This window comes from Accipiter gentilis, chromosome W, assembly GCF_929443795.1.
Source record: "Accipiter gentilis chromosome W, bAccGen1.1, whole genome shotgun sequence".
Classification (NCBI taxonomy): domain Eukaryota; kingdom Metazoa; phylum Chordata; class Aves; order Accipitriformes; family Accipitridae; genus Astur; species Astur gentilis.
The window spans coordinates 31,042,260-31,058,287 of NC_064918.1; the positions used below are offsets into that span (position 1 = coordinate 31,042,260).

The 16,028-nt window shown below is 43.2% G+C and overlaps 2 protein-coding genes across 12 annotated transcripts in view; one reads left to right on the forward strand and one right to left on the reverse strand.

The window, feature by feature from the left end:
• The window catches only part of LOC126035485 (uncharacterized), a 349,826-nt gene that overhangs the window by 93,577 nt on the left and 240,221 nt on the right, over positions 1-16,028 (reverse strand). The gene's annotated exons all lie outside the window — the stretch shown is intronic.
• LOC126035446 (transcription factor RFX3-like) overlaps positions 1-16,028 on the forward strand; it is a 149,038-nt gene that overhangs the window by 74,457 nt on the left and 58,553 nt on the right. For 6 of the 10 annotated variants that reach the window (XM_049794015.1, XM_049794023.1, XM_049794024.1 and 3 more), the window contains one exon: positions 6,798-7,053. In XM_049794015.1, the coding sequence (XP_049649972.1) occupies positions 6,798-7,053 (256 nt within the window). Of the gene's footprint in view, positions 1-5,505; positions 5,683-6,192; positions 6,615-6,797; positions 7,054-16,028 lie in introns of those variants that run through there. The other 4 variants (XM_049794021.1, XM_049794020.1, XM_049794022.1 and 1 more) reach the window with 4 other exon arrangements.

The window sequence follows — 16,028 nt, forward strand, 5'->3', positions numbered from 1 at the left end:
TTGGCCACTTTGGGTCAGCTGCCCCCTCCCAGCTTCTTGTGCACCCCCAGCCTTCTTGCTGGCAGGGCATGAGAAGCTGAAAAGTCCTTAACTTAGTATAAGCACTACTTAGCAACACCTAAAACATCATTATGTTATCAACATTATTCTCATACTGAATCCAAAACACAGCACTATACCAGCTACTAGGAAGAAACCAGCTGGGATACACACAAATATCATTCCCTTAGTCTATGGGCCATCCCTATAAAATGTTAGCTAAGTTAATTTAGTCCATGACTTTGGACTCCATCTGTCATAATAGTCCTTCAGGGCAAGAAAGATGGTGTGTGGTGTTAGATTGTTGCATGCTGAAGCCAGTTATGTTTCCATTATCACTGTGCTTGTCCATTTCTATCATTGCTGCACTTTGCTCGGTTTCATCAAAGTTCATACTTCATTAATCTGGGTGATTCTTACTGTAATACCGTTGATATGGCATATAGTCACCAAAGAAATGATGATATACAGTATTATATAGCAACTAACATCATACAATTTAATTAACTATTCTCAACCAAAATCAAATCCTCTTGAGGCACACATCAGACTTCCCCATCCTTCCACATCACCCACCAAGTGCACCCAGGTCCTTGAGCTAAAGCAATCCCACGAATGGGTTTACCTTTGCCTGAGGCAGGAGTAACCCAGACTGTCTTCCCTAACATATCTTTTATGTGCACTACAGGGACTTTATCCCCCTTCTACAGTACGTAAAAATTCTGACTGGGCAGGGCCACCCCGATTGGCAGATCCTCTGGTGTTGACTAACCAGGTGGCTTTTGCTAAATGTGTATCCCAATGTTTGAAAGTTCCACCCCCCATTGCTTTCAATGTAGCCTTTAACAGTCCATTGTATTGCTCAATTTTCCCAGAGGCTGGTGCATGATAGGGGATGTGATATATCCACTCAATGCCATGCTCTTTGGCCCAGGTGTCTATGAGGTGGTTTCAGAAAAGAGTCCCATTGTCTGACTCAATTCTTTCGGGGGTGCCATATCGCCATAAGATTTGCTTTTCAAGGCCCAGGATAGTGTTCTGGGCAGTGGCATGGGGCACGGGATATATTTCCAGCCATCCGGTGGTTGGTGGTTGCTTCCACCACTGTAAGCACATGGCACTTGCCTTGGCGGGTTTGTGGGAGTGTGATATAGTCAATCTGCCAGGCTTCCCCATATTTATATTTCAGCCATCACCCTCCATACCACAGGGGCTTTAAACGCTTGGCTTGCTTAATTGCAGCACATGTTTCACATTCATGGATAACTTGTGCAATACTGTCCATAGTCAGGTGAACCCCTTGATCACGAGCCCATCTATATGTTGCATCTCTTCCCTGATGGCCTGAGGTGTCATGGGCCCACCAAGCCATAAATAGCTCACCCTTATATTGCCAGTCCAGGTCCACCTGAGCCACTTCAGTCTTGGCAGCCTGATCCACCTGCTGGTTGTTTTGATGTTCTTCAGTGGCCTGACTCTTGGGTACGTGAGCATCTACGTGACGTACTTTTACAACCAGATTCTCTAGCCAGGAGGCAATATCTTGCCACAGTGCGGCAGCCCAAATGGGTTTACCTCTGCGCTGGCAGTTGCCCTTCTTCCATTGCTGTAACCACCCCCACAGGGCATTTGCCACCATCCATGAGTCAGTATAGAGATAGAGCACTGGCCATTTTTCTCTTTCAGCAATGTCTAAAGCCAGCTGGATAGTTTTCACCTCTGCAAACTGACTCGATTCACCTTCTCCTTCAGCAGTTTCTGCGACTTGTCGTGTAGGACTCCATACAGCAGCCTTCCACATCTGATGTTTTCCCACAATGTGACAGGATCCGTCAGTAATCAGGGCATATTGCCTCTCATTTTCTGGCCGTTTATTATACAGCAGGGCCTCTTCAGCCCGTGTCACCTCCTCCTCTGGTGACATTCCAAAATCTTTGCCTTCTGGCCAGTCCGTGATCACTTCTAACATTCCTGGGCAACAGGGGTTTCCTATGTGAACCCGTTGTGTGATCAGTGCGATCCACTTACTCCACGTGGCATCAGTTGCATGATGTGTAGAAGAGACCTTCCCTTTGAACATCCAGCCCAGTACTGGCAGTAGGGGTGCTAAGAGGAGCTGTGTTTCAGTACCAACCACTTCTGAGGCAGCTTGAACTCCTTCATATGCTGCCAAGATCTCTTTTTCAGTTGGAGTATAGCGAGCCTCGCATCCACGATATCCTCGACTCCAAAACCCCAGGGGTCGGCCTTGAGTCTCCCCTGATGCTTTCTTCCAGAGGCTCCAGGTAGGGCCATTCTCCCCAGCTGCAGTATAGAGCACATTTTTAACATCTTGTCCTGCCCGGGCTGGTCCAAGGGCTACTGCATGAACAATCTCCTGTTTAATTTGTTCAAAGGCTTGTTGTTGCTCAGGCCCCCATTTAAAATCATTCTTCTTCCTGGTCACTTGATAGAGAGGGCTTACAATCAGACTGTAATTTGGAATATGCATTCTCCAAAAGCCCAGAACACTGAAGAAGGCCTGTGTTTCCTTTTTATTACTCGGTGGGGTCATAGCTGCTATTTTGTTGATCACATCCATTGGGATCTGACCACGCCCGTCTCGCCATTTTATTCCTAAAACCTGGATCTCCTGTGCAGGTCCCTTGACCTTACTTTCTTTTATGGCAAAACCAGCCTTCAGAAGGATTTGGATTATTTTCTTCCTTTTCTCAAAAACTTCTTCTGCTGTGTTGCCCCATACGATGATGTCATCATTGTATTGCAGGTGCTCTGGAGCTTCACCTTTTCTAGTGCAGCCTGGATCAGTCCTTGGCAAATGGTAGGGCTGTGTTTCCACCCCTGGGGCAATCGATTCCAAGTGTACTGGACGCCCCTCCAAGTAAAGGCAAATTGCGGATGACACTCTGCTGCCAGAGGGATTGAGAAAAATGCATTAGCAATGTCAATTGTGGCATACCACTTGGCTGCCTTTGATTCCAGTTCGTACTGAAGTTCCAGCATATCTGGCATGGCAGCACTCAGCGGTGGTGTGACTTCATTCAGGCCACAATAGTCAACTGTTAGTCTCCACTCCCCATTAGATTTCCGCACTGGCTATATGGGACTATTAAAGGGTGAGCAAGTCTTGCTGATCACTCCTTGGCTCTCCAGTTGACGAATCAGCTTATGGATGGGAATCAGAGAGTCTTGGTTGGTGCAATATTGCCACCGGTGCACCATCATGGTAGCAATTGGCACTCGTTGTTCTTCAACCCTCAGCAACCCCACAATCAAAGGGTCTTGAGAGAGACCAGATAAGGTGGGCAGCTTTTCAATTTCCCTCTGTCTCCAATGCAGCTATACCAAAAGCTCATCAATACCCCTTTGGGTCCTTAAAATACCCTCTCCTGAGGTAGTCTATGCCAAGGATGCATGGAGCCTGTGGGCCAGTCACAATGGGGTGTTTCTGCCACTCATTCCCAGTTAGGCTTACTTCAGCTTCCAATACAGTTAGCTGTTGGGATCCCCCTGTCACACCAGAAATACAGATGGGTTCTGCCCCTTTATAACTTGATGGCATTAGGGTACACTGTGTACCAGTGTCTACTAGAGCCTTATACTCCTGTGGGTCTGATGCGCCAGGGCATCGAATCCACACAGTCCAGTAAAGCGGGTTGTCCCTTTCCTACACCTGGCTGGAGGCATGGCCCTTCTAGTCCTGGTCATAGTATTCAGTACTCCTTGTAAATACAAATCTGAAGTCCTTTTAAGAGGATCAGAAGTAAGATGAGCCTTTCTACTCTGTCTGGGGAACTACCCACTGGAGACTGCAGCAGCAATTTTCCTGGATGAACTCCCATTTGTGATTGTTTTTCCTTGCAACTCACATACCTGTGCCTCTAGGGTCGAGGTACGTTTTCCATTCCACTTCCTCATGTCCTCTCTGTGGTCACACAGGTAAAACCATAGGGTGGCCTGTGGTGTGTACCCTCTGTATCCTCTCTCTTGAGCAGAGGAACGCTTAATCCTAATAGCTGAGACATTGGTCCGTACAGGTGGGGAGTAAGATCTAGCCTCTTTGAGCTGCTGGACCAGTTTCTCCACAGCTGACACAAGGGAGGAAGAGTCATTTTCTTCATATTGCTGGAGTTGGCCAGCCAATTCATCCACAGTTTGTCTGTCTCCATCTTTCCAGGTCATTACTGCCAATGAGTTGGCACGACTATGGTATACTCCGTACAAACTTCTGCTGCATGGGTCACGTGTACCTGACTTCATGTGGATCTTTGGATAACTGCTTGTTGTCCAGGTCATCATAAATCACCTCCAGCACGGCTAATTCCCTCAGGACTGGATACCTCTCTCCATGGCGGTCCACTTGCCTGGGTGACATATAACATCGTCCTTGAAGGGGTACCTTTCCTTCATGCCTGACAGGAGTTGCCTCCAGAGGCTGAGGACTTGTGCCCTTTTCAAATCGCTTTGTCAATGCCCCTTTACCTAGAGAGGAATCCCAGCTGTTTGGCTTCCTTACCCTCTAATTCCAGGCTACTGGCCCCGTTATCCCAGCATCGGAGCAGCCAGGTGACAATGTGCTCACCTGGACTATGGCTGAAATCTTTTCGCATATCCCGCAGCTCACTCAGGAATAGGGATCGAGCGGTTACTGCCTCATTTATGAGTTCTTCTTCTTCCTCCTCCCCAATAGGAAGCTACCTCTCTTTCTCCTGTACTCATGATGGCCCTGCTTCAGAGTAGTCTGCCTCCTCCGCTTCTTCCTCCTGTTCTCTCTTAGAAGCTTCTTCATCCCTTACTAAATGAGCTGACTTCCACTTTCAATATTTCTTCTTGTGTATGGGGGTGACTGATACCAGCACGGGTTGATTCTGTGGTTCAGCTGCAGTGCTGTTGCCAGGGATGGAGTAACCGCATGGTGCCTGTCGCAGGGGTTGGAGTGGCCGCAGCGCCTGTCATTTTGTTGTCAGATCCAGAGACCTTCATTCCCGTTGAGGGCACTGAATAGTGTTAAACAGGGCTCAGTAGGTGTGGGTCAGGCCCCAGCACATTGCAGTGATTTGTGTCTTGCTGGAATTACCAGGGTGACAGCATCCTTTTTCTAAATATTTTACTAGTTCTTCAGGATTCTGCACTTGTTTGGGGGGAAATTCCAAAACACTGGAGGTGACCGCTGTCCTATGCACTTGTCCATACTATCCCACACACCCTGCCACTCATAAGTATCCAGCCTCGGGGCAGATCTCTGGATGGTATTCTTAAATATTTGTTTAACCCTAAACAAGACCTGAAACACATTCAGGAGACATAGCAATAGGAACAAGCAGGTTTGAACATCCCAAGGATATTCAAAAGTCTCAAGAGCTATTGTAATTTGCCTGGAGGAGAAGGGGAAGATGAAGGAAGGTATCATCTCCCCCATGGATTGCCTCTCCAAGGAGAAAAGGTAAAAGGTGTAATTATTAATAGTTTCCAATAGATGGTTCCTGAAGTATGGAGATGAAGGCAATGCTGAGTACAAATACCAGATTGGTCTCACAACCAATAATTTTATCAGACCATAAGCCAGCATTATACAATACAGCAAAGCGATAACCTTAATCCAACTCCCAGAGGTGATAAACAGCACCACAGAGATTATATACGGTAAGTAAGGTGTTACATAACTCTGAGAACAAGTAAAACAACATTGTGACCTGCAGCTATTAAACTAATATAATGAATGCTTATAACAAATTTGTTTTAACAAACTCTGGTCAGATCTGTTATCTCAACACTTCAAGCCCCATGTTGGGCACCAAAAGACTGCTGTGGTTTAACCCCAGCCAGCAACTAAGCACCACACAGCTGTTTGCTCACTCCTCCCCCCAGCAGTGGCATGGGAAAGAGAACCAGGATAAAAGTAAACCTCATGGGTTAAGATAAAGACAGTTTCTTAGGACAGCAAAGGAAGAGAAAATAATAATAATAATGATAAAGGAATATACAAAACAAGTGATACACAATGCAAATGCTCACCACCCGCTGACTGATGCCCAGTCCATCTCCAAGAAGTGATTTCCACCCCCTGGCCAACTCCCCCCCAGTTTATATGCTGAGCATGATGCCATATGGTATGGAATACCCCTTTGGCCACTTTGGGTCAGCTGTCCTGGCTGTGCCCCCTCCCAGCTTGTTGTGCACCCCCAGCCTTCTTGCTGGCAGGGCACAAGAAGCTGAAAAGTCCTTAACTTAGTATAAGCACTACTTAGCAACACCTAAAACATCATTATGTTATCAACATTATTCTCATACTGAATCCAAAACACAGCACTATACCAGCTACTAGGAAGAAAATTAACTCTATCCCAGCCAATACCAGGACAACAGTATAGAAAATAAATGGCATCTAAATATAAATCCAGCTTTGACTGTAGGATTTTAAAATTACAACAGTTTTATAAATTACTATATAATGTATTAATACTTGAATGAGATCTTCCTCTCATCTCTTCAATTCTTGTCACAGTTTTCTCCACCTCTCTTCAGATAGGACTGAAAACATTTTCCATGAAGTTTAATGAATACTTATTTTAACAGTGAGTCCAAGTTAATTACTCAGTACTTTGACATAATAAAATGTTATTTTGTGTGGAGGCAGGGGTTGTTTGCCAGTCCTATTAAGTTTGGTTATAGCAGCTGTACAGTCTCTTCTACAGTGATGTTTCCCTCACTTAATCCAAATAAATAACTACTATTTCTTTTGTTTTCTTTTCCTGAAGTCGAACAACTTATCCTTACACAGAAACCCAGATGTATAGCCAAAACACAGGGGGAAATTACTTCGATACTCAAGGAAGTTCTGCACAGGCAACAACAGTGGTCTCCTCTCATAGTATGGTGGGCACTGGAGGGATTCAGATGGGTGTTGCAGGAGGACAGCTCATTAGCAGCTCAGGAGGGACCTATCTCATTGGCAATTCAATGGAAAATTCTGGTCATTCAGTGACTCATACAACGCGGGCCTCCCCAGCTACAGTAAGTACTTCCGAACTATTTTAAATCTTTGGGGATAGTTTCTATGTTAAATCTTTGGGGATAGTTTCTTAGTCACTATGATGTCCCTGTGTGCTGATATGTTTCTGTAGTAAAAAGCATATTATGTTGTCAGAATCAGTAATACATGGCTTTTTCTTGCAAATATTTACATTTAGTTTAACTTTCTGCATGTGAATAGTATTAATTAAGTGCTGTGGTGGTTTAACACTAGCCAGCAACTAAGCACCACACAGCCGCTCGCTCACTCCCCCCCCCGGTGGGATGGGGGAGAGAATCAGTAGAGTAAAAGTGAGAAAACTGGTGGGTTGAGATAAAGACAGTTTAATAATTTATAATAACAATAATAATAATAACAATTGTTGTTGTTGTTATTATTAAGGAAAAGAAAAAAAAAACAAAGAGAGAAAAATAAAACCCAAGGAAAGACAAGTGATGCAAATGAAAACAATTGCTCACCACCAACTGACCGATGCCCAGCCAGTCCCTGAGCAGCGTGTCGTTGTCATCGTCCCCCCCCAACCTTCCCCCTAGTTTTGTTGCTGAGCATGATGTCATATGGTATGGAATAGCCCTTTGGTCAGTTGGGGTCAGCTGTCCTGGCTGTGTCCCCTCCCAACTTTTTGTGTACCTCCAACTTACTCACTGGCAGGGAAGTGTGAGAAACAGAAAAGGCCTTGACTCTGTGTAAGCACTTTTCAGCAATAACTAAACCATCCCTGTATTATCAACACTGTTTTCATCACAAACCTAAAACATAACCCCATACTAGCTACTGTGAAGAAAATTAACTGTATCCCAGCCAAAATCAGCACATTCTCCACCCCTTATTGCATACCATTCATGTCATGCTCAGGTCCCACGCTATCCAATACATCCTCATTAACCACCCCTTCCCCCATAAAGTGTTTGTGAAATGTCCATAAATATCCATAAAATGTTATGGTGGTCACTCAGGACAGGAGAGGTGGTGTGTTGCTTGGGGTTATTGGGCACCAAAGCCAGCTGAGGTCAGATCACTGCTGCACTTTTACTGCTTCTTGTAAGGCTTGTCCTCCATTGGTTCAGGTGGTTCCTGCTGTAGTAATTCCCATAACATGGAACTCAAATCCCAGGTTGCAACAATTTAAAGCTATTTCCATTACAGTCTGCACCCCAGTCCCTTTGGACCAGATCATCAGGTTTAACATTGCAATGAACTCCTCCCCTTGCCCCTGCTCTGGCTTGGACTTATTCACAGACTGCAGTCCGTTAGGGGTGTACCTGCTCCAAGTGGAGCCTTATCTATGAGCCACAGTCTCTTCAGAGGTATACCTCCTGTGGCATAGACTTATCCACAGTCACTTTGATGTGCACCTGTTCCAGCGTGGCCTTATCCACGGGCCACAATGCCTTCAGAGATATACCTACTCCAGCATGGCCTTACCCCTGGCTGCAATCCCTCCAGGGGCATACCTGCTCTGTCGTGGGCTTATCCATGGCCACGTGCTTTGAGGTGCTCCAGCATGACCTCATGCATAGCCACGGATACTTCAAGGTGTACCTGCTGCAGCATGGACTTATCCACAGCCACAGATGCTTTGAGGTGTACCTTCTCCAGCATGGACTTATCCTTGGGCCACAATCCCTTCAGAGGTATACCTGCTGCGGCATAGACATAACCACAGCCACAGATGCTTCAAGATGTACCTGCTCTGGCATGGACTTATCCACAGCCACAGATGCTTCGGGGTGTCCTGCTCCTGCATGGACTCATCCACAGGTCACAGTCCCTTCAACTCAAGTTCACACTGGAGTTCCAGCCTGTCCAGTACAGCAGCACAGAAACAGCAGCGATGCCCTGGCCATCTGCCAGCCCAGGTGCATCTCCATTGTTGTTATCAAAATGTTCCCAGGCACAGCAGAGTAAGATGATAAGCACTACAGCAAGCAGCAAAAGCAAAAAGGAGCCACTAACGAGCACTAGACTAATATACAGTGAGGCAAGCAAGACCCACAGCAAGCACAGGAGCCTGCCAATTAATAACTAAACAGCAATAACAGCTATAAATTTGATCTAGCACATTCCAATCAAACCTGTTGTTATCTCAAACCCTTTGAGACCTATGTTGGGTGCCAAAAAGGACTGTCGTGGTTTAACCCCAGCCGGCAACTAAGCACCACGCAGCCATTTGTTCACTTCCCCCCAGTGGGATGGGGGAGAGAATCAGAAGGGCAAAAGTGAGAAAACTTGTGGGATGAGATAAAAACAGTTTAATAATTTTTTAAAAGAAATAATAATAATACAGAAAAGAAAAAAAAATAACAGAGAAAAATATAACCCAGGAAAGACAAGTGATGCAAATGAAAACCATTGCTCACCACCAACTGACCGATGCCCAGCCAGTCCCCAAGCAGTGCCCTCCCCCACCGCCAACCTCCCCCCACTAGTTGTATTAGTTGTATTGCTGAGCATGATGTCATATGGTATGGAATATTCCTTTGGTCAGTTGGGGTCAGCTGTCCCAGCTGTGTCCCCTCCCAACTTTTTGTGTACCTCTAGCCCAATCACTGGCAGGGTGGTGTGAGAGGCAGAAAAGGCCTTGACTCTGTGTAAGCACTATTCAGCAGTAACAAAAACATCCCTGTATTATCAACACTGTTTTCATCACAAACCTAAAACATAACCCCATACTAGCTACTATGAAGAAAATTAACTCTATCCCAGCCAAAACCAGCGCAGTGTACTGGGGATGCTCGCATGCATAAGAATGTGGCTGAGACTGAAAATTTGTAGGACTGGGGCCTGAAACAGCTTCTTTAGACACTTTATCTTTCTTTCTGAAAAAGAAAAAAATATTACTAAGATAATTTATATCTAATATAAACTTTAAATGAATTAGCTCATCATAGAGATGTCTGAGCATTTATGTATTGACTCCATATTATTGTTGGGTTTGTAGCTTATTTCAAGATATTTGTTACTTGTTCAGAATACTCAGAATATATTATCTTAGTTCACTGTCATTACTTATGGTAGTTCTCAATTCCATTTCAAGATCAGCTTATTGTGGAAATGTCTTAAGGGATGGAAAAATGCATTCTGTTACAGCTATGATAGTTAATATTATAAAAAACTAACCATGAAGACAAACATGTTCCTTTCCCTTAGGGAATTCCAGGGATGTAAATGGTTTTATGCTTATTCTAGCTTTGCTGGATAGCCTTAATGAACACTTACCAAACCATTGATGACATTCTGACCTGGTTGTAGAGATTTGGTAATAATGTGCAAGGGAACTTGTGACATCTGCAGTAACAAGAGTTGAAAATTGTCATGAAGGGATTGATAGTGATGTATAGGACAATTAAATAGCATTTCTTTTTGAACAGGTTTTTTTCATAGGGTTTTTTTGGTCAAAAAAAGCTACTAATATTAAACAATTTTACTTTTTGAAACAAGTGTAATGAGTAAAAACTCATTACAAAAATATCAAAAAGCAAAAGCAGCACTTCATCCTATTTCTTGACTTTGCATAATCAGGTAAAAAATGTTTTTACTCGTGAAAACTTTTTCATGGAATGTGATTACAAAGTGTAGGAAGAATGAGCATGGCTTTATCTAAGCAAAAGCAATGAAACTTCTGAAGTGACGTAAATTTGAAAAGTAATATTTCTTTAAAATATTTAAATGGAAAAAATATTCCTGTGTCATGTTACTTATTATGAATTGCTTTATATTTTAATTTTAATAAACCCTTTAGACATTATAAGCTTTCTTCTCAATTGAATCAGAACATGTCATCTGCAGATGACCTTTTGTTCTCAAGCAAAATATCATGCCATAAGTTTAGTATTATAAATTGATAATAGAATTCAATAAGTGGAAAAATTAATTTAGTGTAGGATCAAAGTGTAGATGACATACAGTCAGTAAACACAAGCAAATTTCAAGCAATCCAGGAAGAGTAGTAGACTTTGAAGTTTGATATCCTAGAATCATTTGAATAGTATCAAAACTCCATATCAATTTTTGCAAAAGAAAAGATAATTAAATTTTTTTGACCAAATTTAGAAGCTAGAATTTAATTTTCCAAAATAAATATTACAATGATGTCTTATGCAAACAAAATTTAAGGTACATACCTTTCACTATCCTGCACTTGCTTCATGTGTTAAACTGTTAATTAGGATGTTCTGAATTATTTTTAATTTGCTATATCTAGTTTTTAAGGAATACAGATAAAACTTAAATTACAATTCCAAAATTGTGTTTCTACCATTAAATAGTTTTCCTCCCATTTTTAAGGTATTATATATAGTGTATTGTTACATAAATGAGGCATTATAATACATTAAAGTGCATTTCTTGTTGATAAATTATTAAGCAGGAAACTACAAAATTACATTCATTATTAATATTTTATAGAATCATAAAATGCTTTGGGTTGGAAGGGACCTCTATAGGTCATCTAGTCCAAACCCCCCTGCCATGGGCAGGGACACCTTCCACCAGATTAGGCTGCTCAGACCCCCATCCAACCTGGCCTTGAACACTTCCAGGGAGGGGGCATCCACAACTTCTATGGGCAACCTGTTCCAGTGTCTCACCACCCTCATTGTAAAGCATTTCTTCCTTATGTGCAGTCTAAACCTACCATCTTTCAGTTTTCAACCATTGCCCCTTGTCCTGTCACTACAGGCCCTGGTAAAAAAGTCTCTCTCCATCTTTCTTATAGGCCCCCTTTAAGGCTGCAATAAGGTATCCCTGGAGCCTTCTCTTCTCCAGGCTGAACAACCCCAACTCTCTCAGCCTTTCTTCAGAGGAGAGGTGTTCCAGCCCTCTGATCATTGTCATGGCCCTCCTCTGGACCCGCTCAAACAGAACTGGATGCCCCAGATCTGGATGCAGTACTCCAGGTGGGGTCTCACGAGAACGGAATAGAGGGGGAGAATTGACCTGTTGGCCACGCTTCTTCTGATGCAGCCCAGGATCAGGATGCGATTGGCTTTCTGAGCTGCGAGTGCACGTTGCTGGCTCATGTCCAATTTTTCGCCCACCAGTACCCCCAAGTCCTTCTCCACAGGGCTGCTCTCAATCCATTCATCCCCAGTCTGTATTGATACTGGGGATTGCCCTGACCCACGTGCAGGACCTTGCACTTGGCCTTGTTGAAATTCTTGAGGTTTGCATGGGCCCACTTCTCGAGCCTCTCTAGGTCCCTCTGGAAGCCATCCCTTCCCTCTAGCAAATCAACTGCATCACTCAGCTTAGTGTCATCTGCAGACTTGCTGAGGGTGCACTCAATCCCGCTGTCTGTGTTGCTGATGAAGATATTAAACAGTATTGGTCCCAATACAGACCCCTGAGGGACACCACTTGTCACCGGTTTCCACTTGGACACTGAGCCATTGACTGTAACTCTTCGGATGTCGCCATCCAGCCAGTTCCTTAGCCATCCAGCCAGTTCCATCCATCAAACCTGTACCTCTCCAATTTAGCAGCCAGAATGTTGTGGGGGACTGTATCAAACGCCTTACAGAAGTCCGGGTAGATGACAACCATAGCTCTTTCCTTGTCCACCGATGCAGTCACTCCATCGTAGAAGGCCACTGGATTAGTCAATTAGTCAGGCAGTTTGCCCTTGGTGAAGCCATGTTGGCTGTCTGTAATCACCTCCCTGTCTTCCGTATGTTTCAACATATCTTCGAGGAGCATCTGCTCCATGATCTTCCAAGGCACAGAGGTGAGGCCGAGTGGTCAGTAGTTCCCAGGGTCCTCCTTTCTACCCTTTTTAAAACTGGGTGCAATGTTTCCCTTTTTCCAGTCACCGGGGACGTAGTCTGACTGCCATGGCTTTTCAAATATAATGGAGAATGGCGTAGCAACTACATCAGCCAATTCCCTCAGGACCCTGGCATGCATCTCGTTGGGTCCCATGGACTTGTGTATGCTCAGGTTCCTCAGGTGGTCTCAAACCTGATCTTCTATGATGGGAGGAACTTCATTCCCCCAGTCCCTGCCTTGAGGACCAGCTTCTTGAGAGATGTGGGAAGAGAGATTTTCATTGAAACTGAGGCAAAAAAAATGTTGAGCAACAGTCTTTTCCATGTCAGTTGTCACCAGTTCTCCTGTCCCATTTATCTGGTCAGGAGGGCGAGGGTACACTGTCTTTCATCTGTATTTTCTTGCTGACATACCTGTTGAAACCCTTAGTATTATTCTCATCCCTTGCCAAATTCAGTACCAGCTGTGCCTTAGCTTTCCTGATCCCATCCCTACACCTCTGGGAAGCTGTATTCTTCCCAGGATACACATCCCCAGTTCCACTGCCTGTGCGTTTCCTTCTTGCACTTTACTTTGACCAGGAGGTCCTTACTGGGCCATGCTGGTTTCCTGCCTTCCTTGCCTGATTTCTTACATGTGGGAATCAGGAGCTCTTCCGCTCTAAGAAAAATGTCCTTGAAGAGCTGCCAGCTCTGTTCAGCTCCTTTATTCCTGAGGGCAGTTTCCCAGGGATTTCCATCCACTAATTCCTTAAACAACTGAACCTTTGCTCTCTTAAAATTCAGTGTCCTGACTCTGCTTTTCACCTGGCCCATATCCTTCGAGACTATGAATTCCATCAGGGCATGATCACTGCAGCCCAGGCTGCCAACAGTCTTGAGATCTCTAATTAGTTCTTGACATCTCACATTAATTTTAGGCTCTTGATATATAGGGCTCAACTTGTACAAGCAAGAGGCAATTGAAACCTAAACAGTTCAGCTTAAAATGTGACGTCAAACACATGCTCAGTTTTAAAATTACAAGAAGGTATAAATAAACCAGGCAAACTAGAACAAAACAGCAGTTCAGTTTTTCTTTGCTTTGTACCTGATATAGCTAGAGCTCATTTCACTTTTAATCCTCATCCTACTTGCACCATCAGAATATTTTTCATACCTATATAGAGAATTTAAGAGACCACAATAATATGTAGCCAGGCCTGCTTCCTAATGTCATACTCAGCAAATGTATTCAAATCTCTTAAATTAATTTTGGATAATTTTCACATGGAGACAAATGAACCAGGAATGGGCTTATTATAACCTCTGACACTTTTACCATATCAAGATTTAGTTCTGTTTCAGTGTTTACAACAAACAATTTTGTTTTATTCACCCTCACTAATCAAATAATTGCATTTTTGTAAGTAGCAAGTTAGTCATAACATTGATAAGATTTTAACTCTTCCTGATAATTCTACTTATGGTTGTAGGAGGAGTGATTTGCCCTATGCCATGGTTTAACCCCAGCCAGCAACTAAGTGCCACGCAGCTGCTCACTCACTCCCCCCCACCCAGTGGGATGGGGGAGAAAATTGGGAAAAAGAAGTAAAACTCATGGGTTGAGATAAGAACGGTTTAATAGAACAGAAAAGAAGAAACTAATAATGATAATGATAACACTGATAAAATGACAGCAGTAATGATAAAAGGATTGGAATATACAAATGATGCACAGTGCAATTGTTCACCACCTGCTGATTGACGCCCAGTTAATCCCGGAGTGGCAGCAATCCTCCCTCCCCCACTCCCCCCAGTTTATATACTAGATGTGATGTCACATGGTATGGAATACCCCATTGGCCACTTTGGGTCAGCTGCCCTGGCTGTGTCCTGTGCCAACTTCTTGTGTCCCTCCAGCCTTCTTGTTGGCTGGGCATCAGAAGCTGAAAAACCCTTGACTTTAGACTAAACATTACCTAGCAACAACTGAAAACATCAGTGTTATCAACATTCTTCGCATACTGAACTCAAAACACAGCACTATACCAGCTATTAGGAAGACAATTAACTCTATCCCAGCTGAAACCAGGACACCGTAATTGGTTAGCAATTTGAAATTATATTGCATGTTGTTTCCTACTTGAAGGATGAGTCTGAGTGGGTTACTGACAGTTACTGTCAGAGGATGGGCAGCTACAGCAAAGTCTAATTAGAAAATTATCTGCCCTATAAATAATAGAATTTAAATCACCCTGCACTTTTTACCATATGTGAATGTCTTAAAGACTGTTCTAGTAAAATTCAAATTATATTATCAATGTTTCCTAATGTCAAAACTTTCAAAATGTGTATATAGTTATTAAATTAAAAAATGTATTATGCTTGTCAGCCAGGGAGGAGCTCCCATCCATTAGTTCTAGTTTTTTTAACAAGCATTAGGATTGATCTGCAATCACTGTTATTCATCAGTCCTCACTAACCATAGGAACTCTTGACTCAGAAATTTATCCTATTTCAGTCATGCTTGTGCAGATCAAAAGGTACATGGAAATAAAAACAAAGTCAATATGAATGAATTAATTAATACTTCTGGCACTAAGTACAGTGTGCTAAGCATTCTCCTGATGTAAAAGAAAGCATGGTACCTTCCTAAAATAAACCATCTGCTAATGGAGTGGGAGAAAAAGAGTAACAGCCACAAATAAGGAGGCCCAATAGTAATGTCATATCCTGATAATATAATTTTGGTGGAAGTATTATAGTTATTTTAAGAGCAAAAAAATATAAAAATGTGTAAACTTCCATAGCCTTATTTTAAGCTGGAGTGGTTGAGATTTGGGAAGTAGTTTGAGATGAGATTTTATTTATTCAGTCAATCTTTTTCCAGGTAAAGGAACATTTTAAGTTGTCTATTCCCCTCACCTGTTTGCTAATTAGCAGCACAGTTTTTATGTAGCTGGATTTGTCCTAAGATGAACAAACTGCTTCAGATAAAAAAATCAGAGATGCATGGATCTTTATGTTACATTGTTCCTTTTCTTTTTTTCTGTGAAAATGTGTAAAGTAGGTCAAACATGACTAGCCACTGACTGCTATCATATCAGTCCAATTCTCAGTGGCATGGTGTTAGCACTTTTCTAGAGGAGTGGATTCCTGTGTGTCTAATTAAATAGCAAGTTTGTACTAAAAGTGGCAGTTCATCTCTT